Source organism: Lonchura striata, chromosome 33 (genome assembly GCF_050655825.1).
Source record: "Lonchura striata isolate lonStrDom1 chromosome 33, ASM5065582v1, whole genome shotgun sequence".
Taxonomy (NCBI): domain Eukaryota; kingdom Metazoa; phylum Chordata; class Aves; order Passeriformes; family Estrildidae; genus Lonchura; species Lonchura striata.
The window spans coordinates 4,265,196-4,275,001 of NC_140735.1; the positions used below are offsets into that span (position 1 = coordinate 4,265,196).

The window sequence follows — 9,806 nt, forward strand, 5'->3', positions numbered from 1 at the left end:
TTAACAATATTCAACTTCGCTTATAACTTCTATTAAGCTTCACAAATTAGTAAAAGAACAACTCTTATCAGCATTTAAGTTCACTTACAGCTTGTGATTTTGTCGCTATGAGACACGTGAAAGCACGATGCGAGCCACCTGCTATTTGCAAGGTAAAGCTAAAAGTTTATTCTCTGACTCCAACTTTTATACTCTCCCGAAGGTGACATTGGATTGGAGAGTGAATGGGCCACCTCTCCAAAGACATTGGACAAACCACTAGTACATCAAGTTTCTCCACCCCCATAAAAGAATGTAAACAATTTGTTGTACACAGAAATTGTGTGGGAAGGTTCTCCAACAGAATGTAAACTCAGAAGGCTTTAGAAAATCTTAAGATTCACGGTGACATGACTTAACCTTACTTACAGGCTTGACTGGCTCAGCTATCCAAGGCAATCAAACCCCTCAGAGAGCAGCATTTCTGCCACATTTCTCTCATCACAGGCACTCCTGTGTGCACACAGACACAAAGAGTCACTACAAGGCACCTGTGAGAAATTCCCCTGAGCAAAGGGAAATGCTCCCTGTGGAGGCTTTGGCATCTCCCCAGGGGATGAAGGGTTGAGCCTGGAGCAGACAGTGTCTGTGATGAGCTCCAGAGGATCTGAGCCCAGGGGCTGCTGGCCAAGGCCCTGATCCAGTGAGCATTTCTCAGCTGGCAGGGTGGCCTGAGAAGGGGAGAGGGGAATGCACCAGCACAGGAACCATGGAACCAAAGGACAATTGTGACACTGTGGGGCCATGTGAGACCAAGGGACCATTGGGACACTGTGCGTCCTCATGGATTCATGGACACCACTGTGACATTGCTGGGCCTCATGGAAGCAAGGGGACCCTAGTGACGCCGTGTGCCTCAGTGGAATGTAGGCATCATTGTGACACTGTGAGGCCCCATCCAACCAAGGCTCCATTGGGACACTGCGAGACCCCACGGAAACAAAGCTCCAGGGTAACACAGAGAGGCTGCCTGTAATCAGTGCTCCATTGGGACACTGTGGAGCCAAAGGAGACCGTTGTGACACTGCAAACCCCCATGGTCCATTGGTCCAAAGGTCCATTGTGACATTGCAGGACTCATGGAACAGAGGAGTCACATGACACTGCGGGGCCTGTGGAACCATGGAGAACATTGTGACACTGCAAGGCCTCATGGAATCATTAGGACTGTTATATGTGTGTAGGATAATTCGTGCAAATAAAATTGTCATCTATTTTATAGTTATGTGCTGTTAAGTTATACTCTTATAAGAAGTTTTTAAATCGCACAAGCCAGCAACAGCGATTGCAACACCATGTCAAAGCCACCTGGACAAGAGAGGGAGGACTTTATTTACAAGCAAACACAAGTGGCCAGCCCAGAGAGGGATCATGCATCAAGGTTGTCCGAGAAACACCCGGACGATAAATACATGATAAATATCCGAGACTGAGATAGTCAGAGCCATCAGGGAAGTACATCTCAATACTGAATTCTGGGACTGCAAACACAGGTGTTCATCACTCTCTGGACATGTATTGTTCAACTTGCCACAGAGAAAAGAACTCCACATGAATACATGCACTCCAGAAAGGAAGAAAAGGGACTCTGCTTCAGGCAAGAAAAATCTTGTAAAAATCAGTCAAAGAGGACGGTCGGTGTGAAGCATAGAGGACACTCTGCTGCATCTGTCAAACCTGTGTCTTACCCGGTGGCAATCCCGGGCTCCACACTGTTATAGCGGCTTTTTTTCATTTTTCTCAAAATTTATATTTGGTACATTTAATACATTTTATTAAATTAATAACTAATAACTTGGAGATTCACATTTATAACATGTTTATCGCATTCTGTTTTCAATGATAAGCACAGCTACCCCAACATAAATTGACAAACAATGATTTAATGGATCCGGCTACTGTTAACTATGAACAAAGCCTATTTATCTACTTCTGCTAACTCAGCAACATCTAATTTATCTATCATCTTAACTTCCCTAAAATTCTTAATTCTTCAAAATGAATGTCTCACAGAGGATCAGAAACGGGACATCACTCCATGATCCATGTGATCTAGTGAAGCAAACTTTATTATAAAGAAAACTATATTTTATATCTATAAAACTATATATTTAAATGTTCTAATGTCCATGTCCCTCTAGCTAATACATCATTGACCAATCCTAACTGTCCACAAATCAAAGACTAAACGCTAATTGGATAACCTAATTCTACACATGTATTGCTGTGGTCATCTGGCCGACCCTTAGTCCTGTTTTTTTTTCACTTTCTCAAAGTTCGCTGACAACTTGCTGATTCTTGCTGACTCTTCTTCTGTCTACAAGGATTCACTGTCCTTGGTCCTTGAACTGATTACTTGGTTACCAGAAGCCTGGATTGTGCATCTGCTGAATGTGTCCATTGTCCTGCAAAAATTCCTCAACATCCCCCAGTTTGGCAGAACGTGAATTGGCTTCTCTGGTGAGCTTAGAGTTTGATAACTTGCACTTGTTAGTGAAGAACTTTGAATGTGTTCATTTTTCCGCAAGCTAGGAGGGTTTGAGCAGGCTGCCTGAGGTGTATCAATAGATTGCACCATGGCCAAGTGTGGGAGTGAAGACCTGCCTTCTGAGAACTGGGAAATGTTTGTGCTTGACAATGAGAAGAGAAACGGTGAGTGTGAGACTGAGAGCACACCAGAAACATCACCTCTGAGCTGCAGAAGGACACTTTACCAGAGACATCCCCAGCTCAGACATAGAAATGCAGGCAACAGACACTGGCAGACATCGTTACCATGACTGTTCCTGACCAAAATCCACCTTATCCTTCCTGTGGTTCCTGGGTGAACTGTGTGTTGGGCTTGATTGAACATCTGAGGGTAGTCCATGGGAAAAGGAGGGTTTGTTTTCGGTGTGCTAAATGTGAGTAAGAGATGAGTTATTATCACAGCATTGTTTGTCACCTTCCTAAATGCAGGGAAACAGCAGAAATGGCTTCAGCCAGGGAGTGGATCTGTGAGGTATGTGGCAGGGACTGCAAGACAAAAATTGGTCTGAGACAACCCAAAAGATTAGGACACTCATGGGTGAGAAATCAGGAAATGGTCGCTGTTTCCCACCCAAAACAGACTTCCAAGCCCACAAAAGATGCTGGACTAAAGTGGAGGAAGAACTACTGATAAGATTGGAGGCCCAGTTTGAGGGGAAAAAAACAATCAATAAACTCATTGAAGAACACACATCACAAGCAAAAACAGCTAAAGAAATCAGCACTAAAAGGAGATTTTTGCTCAAGAAACCATCTGAGGAGGTAGATAAGGAACCTGGAATGAGTCATGGAACCAGGAGAGCCACTGTGTGCCTGAGAAGGGACTTGGACAAGAATCTTGAGAGGAGTCAGACGCCTGGGAGACCAGGGGCTGAAAGGTAAACAGATCCCAAGATGAGTCACCACCCTGATAAGGACAACAACAGCTGGGAAACACTAAGAGACAGAGGGAGGGGCAGCTGCAGGCCCATTATCTCAGAACCCTCAGTGAAATGCTATCAGCTGGGACAATTAACACCTTCCCAAGGGCCTTCAAGCTCTTACCAGGAGATGCATTCAACAATGAGCAGAGGACTGCTTCTGATCAGTCTTGAATCAGTAAGCCAGATAAGAACAGCAAGCAAGCAAAGAGCAAAATGGGGAGCCAGGAAAAAGGACCATGAAGACTTTTTCAAAAGTGGATGAAAAGAAGAGCATTTAAGAAAAGTAGTTTTCTTCCCTTCCAGGACCTGCTCCTTCTAGATAGGGCCAAACTTCCTAAAATTATCCTGAATGACATAGTGTTTGTCCTGTGAAATCCCACCCAGACAACTTTTTAAGGCCCAGCAGGAACACCTGGAACATTTGATAGCCTTGGGAACTTCCAAATTAAGGGAAAACTGACAATAGTGCTTTCAGAGAATTAGTTATGGCAAAAGAAATGGAGAAAAATGTGCAGGAGATGAGTAAAATCTCAGCTCCCAGTCCAGACGGGATTACTCCAAGAGACATCAAGAAGAGGGATTGTCATATGTTGACAAGAAAGTGAGTTTTCCTGGGAAGTTATAGCCAAACCAATCAGTGGTCAGATTTGAATATTGACACCTGGTGTGACCACTGAAGGCATTGGACACACCTCAGAGGACACAGGGGATTAAAAGCAGAGAATTCTCAAGGGAAGTCTCTTCTGTTGTTGCGGTCAGTGAAGAGTTCAATCTTCCCCTGCCCAGCCACAGTCTGGGCTGGGGAGGGGTAACCATGCGGCCGAGGCTGAGGTGGGCCAGGAGTGCCGGACAGGGAAGGGGGTGAAGGGAATGGAACCCGGCCAGCCCCTGCAGGACAGAGGGGTGGAGAAACACTGAGAATTGATTTATTTGAGTGGTGGTTATTTGATTGAAGGCCTAAGATTTTGTCTCACTGTGTTTTGGTGGAAATTGGGTGGGGCAAAAAGGAATGTTTTGGAAGGTTTTCATTCTGAATTCTCAGTGTTCCTTTTATTATAGTTGTAGGTACATTTAGATTTTTTCTTTATTTCTAAGCTTGGGTCTGCTCTGCTCTGACTCTGGTCACATCTCACAGTAGCCATTAGAGGAAAATATTTTCATGGGTGCCCTAGCACTACGCCTGCACTGACCTATGACAAAGTGGAACAAAACTGCAGCTGTTTTTCTTACAGAGAAGTGGATTCGCCATCCCAGGAATTGTCCAAGTGCAGAAGCTTTGTGCAACCTGACATAGTGAAGTGCCGTCCCCTCCCCAAGGATGGAATTCCTGTTGTGTGGATTCTCTGATGTGCTGGGTGACCTCACAAGGCTTCTGGCCAGAATGTCTGCTGAGGGCAGCCAGGCTGCTGCAGTAGCAGTGACCTCACAGCCATCACCTGGATGATGACAGCACTGTCTCCTGGGCCTGGCTCTCCCCTTTCCTCTGCTCCTGCCTTGTCTCTGCTGGCATGAAGAGTTTTGTCACCAATATCTTGTCGCCAAGGAGCTGGGGCCAATTGCTTCCCAGTCAGACTCCTGGAGCACAAGTGGCTTTCCAGAGCACAGCAAGGAATGAGCCCTGAGGCAGCACCTCTGCAGCGGTGGCCACCAGGCCGCATTGCCAAGGGAGGCTTCTGGCCATGCCCTGCAAGCAGCTACTGCTGCCAAGGTCCCTTTGGTGCCTCAGGTTGTCCCTGCCACAGCTCTCAGCATGGCACTCTGCCCTTGTGCTCGAGGCCTTCCCTGTGCTGGGGCTGGCCTGGGGCTTTTCCTGCAGCGGGACTTGCCCTGCTCATGGCACAGGAAAGGTAGTTCCTGCTGGAGCAGGAGGCTTAGCCTGCAATGGGCTCAAACCACTCCAGCATGGTCCTGTTGACTTCAAAAATTCCTTCCTGGAGCAGAATATCCTAATAGTTGCAGCTCCTATGCTGTGGAGTAAATAACATTGATTAAGATCTTCCTGTCTAATCATGATCAGAATCCATCAGAGCTGTATTTCTCAGAATCACAGAATAATGAGGTTAAAGTGGCCTCTAAGATCATCAAGTCCAACCTATGCCCTAACACCTCAACTAGACTATAGCACCAAGTGCCATGTTCAGTCTTTTTTGAAACACATCCAGAGATGGTGATTCTACCACCTCCCTGGGAAGAAAATTCCAGTATTTTATTATTCTTTTGGTGAAAATTTTTTTCCTAATATCCAATCTGCAACTTCCCTGACGTAGCTTGAGACTGTGTCCTCTTGTTCTGTTGGTTGCTTCCCAGTGGAAGAGACCAACCCACACCTGTCTACAACCTCCCTTCAGGAAGTTGTAGAGAGCAATAAGGTCACCTCTAAGCCTCCTCTTCTCCAGACTAAACAACCCCAGTTCCTTCAAATGTTCCTCCTAGGGCTTGTGTTCCAAGCCCCTCACCAGCCTTGTTGCCCTCCTCTGGACGTGCTCAAGCATCTCAACGTCCTTCCCAAATGAGGGGCCCAGAACTGAACACAGAACTCAAGGTGAAGTCTCACCAGCACCGAGTACAGGGGAAGAATGACCTCCCTGCTCCTGCTGGTCACACAATTCCTAATGCAGGCCAGGATGCCATTGGCTTCCTGGCCACCAAGGCACATTGCTGGCCCATATTATATCGGCTATCAACAAGCACCCTCAGGTCCCTTTTTGCCTGAACATTGTCCAGCCACTCTGTCCCCAGCTTGTAACATTGTAGGGGATTTTTGTGGCCAAAATGTAGAACTTGGCACTTAGACTTATTAAACTTCATGCTGTTGGACTCTGCCCATCTATCCAACTGATCTAAGTCTCTCTGCAGAGCCCTCCTTCCTCCCAGTAGATCAACACAAGCTCACAGCTTTGTGTCATCTGCAAATTTACTGAGGGATTCAATGCCCTCCTCCCTGTCATCTATAAAAATATTAAATAGAACTGGTCCCAGTAGAGAGCCCTGAGGGACACCGCTGGTGACTGTCCCCAGCTGGATGTGGCACCATTCACCACCACTCTCTGGGCCCAGCCATCCAGCCTGTTCCTAACCCAGCAAAGAGTGCTCCTGTCCAAGCCGTGGGCTGCCAGCTTCTCCAGGACTGTGCTGTGGGAGACAGTATCAAAGGCCTTGCTGAAGTCTAAATAACCAACATCCACAGCCCTTCCTGCATCCACCAGATGGATCACCTGGTCATAGAAGGAGACCAGGTTGCTCAGACATGATCTGCCCTTTGTAAAACCCATGCTGCCTGGGTCTGGTACCCTGGCCATCCTGTAAGTGCTGTGTGATAGCACTCAGTATGAACTGTTCCATTATATTTCTAGAAATATATATCTGGTATTCCATTGCTAATCCTGTGGGACAAAATGCATTGAAGTTCAATTCCACCTGTCCAATCTTTTACACCTCTGAGAAAGTCTGGGGCTGGGATTGGATCCAGCCATTCAGAGGCTCCTCTCTTCAAAGAAATTTTAGAAGTCTAGGGGTTCTGGAGGATTTGGGGGTTTCAGGGCGGCTGCTGGGTATCATTTCTCCACCGCATGGCTCAGCAGGAGTTTCTCCAATAAAGAAATAAAGATTTTGCCTGAAGCTCCCACTCTGCCCATGACAGGAACACCTTTGAGTGTCTGGAACATCCTGGCTGTTTGGCAGCCTGGGGACTCCTGGGATGTCACCGTGGGGCCCCTGTGAGTGCCTGTGACTGACCGGTGCCTTTGCAGCCCAAGGTCTCCTGGGATGTCACCATGGAATGTTTGTGACTGCCTCTGACCACACAGCCCTTTCCATCCCCAGAAAGCCCTGGGAGGTCTCCATGGAGCCCCTGTCTGTGTGCGTGTGACATTCCAGCTCTTGAACAGCCTGGAGAGTCTCGGAAAGTCCTCATGGAACCCCTCTGAGTGTATGTAACAAATCTAATCCTAAGAAGGCAATCATCCCCAGCCCCTGTTGCTATGGTCAGTTTCCATGACAACCATCCCCAGCCCCTGTGGCTATGGTCAGTTTCCATGACAACCATCCCCAGCCCCTGTGGCTATGGTCAGTTTCCATGGCAACCATCCCCAGCCCCTGTGGCTATGGTCAGTTTCCATGACAACCATCCCCAGCCCCTGTGGCTATGGTCAGTTTCCATGACAACCATCCCCAGCCCCTGTTGCTGTGGTCAGTTTCCATGGCAACCATCCCCAGCCCCTGTTGCTACGGTCAGTCCCTGGGCAGTTCCATGGAGACCCCATGCCAGGGGTGGCTGCCATGGACACCAGCTCAGGCCTGGAGCCAGAGCCTGTTGCCATGGCAAACATTGGCACTTCCATCCCCAGGGTCATGGGATCCCAGAACCACAGAATCTTTGGCTGAGCTGGGCGGGATCCATCAGGATCTTCGAATCCAGCTGCTGGCCCTGCACAGGACACCTCAACAATGCCAGCCTGGGCCTGGCACTGGTGTCCAATTGCTGCTGGAGCTCAGAGAGCCCTGGAGCTGTGACCCTTCCCTGGGGAGCCTGGGCAGTGCCCCAGAAGCCTCTGGGAAAATCCTTTTCCTGAGATCCAAGCTAAGGCTGCCCCGACTCAGCTGCAGCTGTTCCCTCCAGTCCTGTCCCTGGGCACCAGAGTGAAGAGGTTTCCGCATTCCCCAGGCAGGGACTCACTCCCAAGGCTGTTGCCATGGCCACCAAGGCTGGGAGCAGCTCACAATCCTGGTTTCCATGGGCCAGGGTTTAGGAATGGGACTCCTCAATTTCCTGCTCCCAGTAATACTGCAGTGCAGCTCGCTGCCCTCCTGCATCCCATGGAAGACAGAAAAGGCAAAGAGCCTGGGCTAAGAACAATTTACTGGGAACAGGAACCACATAAGGAACAAACAGAAACAGAAACAATATTGAACAGGAACAGAAACAACACTGAACACAGAGATCATAAGAAAAACTATTTACAGGGAAAAGTACATCACCACTGACTGTCTCTTCCCAGACATGTATTTCTTCCTTCCTGGAAAGGATGCCCTTCTCCTTGGGGGAGAGAGAGAGTCCCTTTCCTGCCCCTGGCAATGACATCAGTGTGGGAGTGAATGTAATTACAATGCAATGGCCAGACCCTCCCATCATTTGATCCCACATCATGTCATTGGCAGGGGCAGGAAAAGGGACAGGTGTCTTCCCAGCATGGATCACAGGGAACATGGGTCACCAGGTCTCTTCGCAATGTGGGTCCTCCAATGGGGGATAAATCTGGAGCAGCACAAAGCTCTTCCTGCAGTTGGGGCATTTGCAGGGCTTTGCTTACTGGTGCCTCCGTTGGTGTCTGGTCAAGTTAGACCTCTGGGTGAAGCTCTTCCCACACTGGGGACACCTGTACGGCCTCTCCCCGGTGTGGATGCGCTGGTGCCTGACAAGGTGGGAGTTATGCTTGAAGCCCTGCCCGCAGTCAGGGCAGCGGAAGGGCCTCTCGGCTGTGTGAATCCGCTCATGCAGAAGGAGATGGGAGCTGGTGTGAAACCTTTTTGGACACTCAGGACACTCGTAAGGCCTCTCCCCGGTGTGGATGCGTTGGTGGGCGATGAGCTCAGAGCTGCACCTGAAGCCCTTCCCACACTCCCCACACTCGTAGGCCCATTCCCTGGTGTGGATCACCTGGTGACGAAGCAGGTCAGAGCTCTGTCTGAAGCTCTTCCCACACTCCAGGCACTTGTAGGGCTTCTCCCTATCCTGAAGCTGCTCATGGACCACCAGCTCTGACCTCTTGCTGAAGCTCTGTCCACCTTCCTGGCACAGGCTGGGTCTTTCATCCTCAGAGCACCCTGGGCTGCGTTTGGAGGCCCTCCACATGCGGGATCCCTGGGGCTTTTGCTCCTTGCTGGATTCCTGTTCCATGGAGCCGCTCAAAACAGCCTCTTCCATGAGGTTCTGGCATGGGGATTTGTCCTCCCTGGTCTCCATCTTCAGCTCCTTGTCTGGCAAGGAAGGACAAAGACAGGATGGTATTCACCTCTGTGCCTGAGGAAACAATCCTTTACTAAGAAAATTTTTAAAATACAAATGCAATAGAACAAACAACAAAACCCCTACTGACCGAGTCCGACACCCTGTGGGTCAGGGTGTTGGCAGCAGTCCCATTAAATGGTGGCTGAGGTCCTCCTGCAGTGACAGCTGTGTCTCTGTTGAAGCAGTTATCCTGAAGAAGGGTGAAGTTTTCTTCTGAAGGTCCAGTGGTGGTGGAGATGGGCCTGGTCTTTCTCTGGGAATCCAGTGGAGCTGAAAGCTGCTTTTCTGGGAATCCAGTAGGAAAAGGC

At 48.8% G+C, this 9,806-nt stretch overlaps 1 protein-coding gene across 1 annotated transcript; it reads right to left on the reverse strand.

Moving 5' to 3' along the window:
* Positions 1-7,747: 7,747 nt before the first annotated feature.
* On the reverse strand, positions 7,748-9,605 carry LOC146764514 (uncharacterized). Its single transcript, XM_085564384.1, has one exon. The coding sequence runs from the start codon at positions 9,451-9,453 to the stop codon at positions 8,797-8,799; it is 657 nt and encodes a 218-aa protein (XP_085420510.1). The 5' UTR covers positions 9,454-9,605; the 3' UTR covers positions 7,748-8,796.
* Positions 9,606-9,806: the final 201 nt, after the last annotated feature.

Excerpts from the sequence above, each read along its gene's own strand:
- LOC146764514 (XM_085564384.1), bottom strand. The coding sequence starts at position 9,453 with ATGGAGACCAGGGAGGACAAATCCCCATGCCAGAACCTCATGGAAGAG.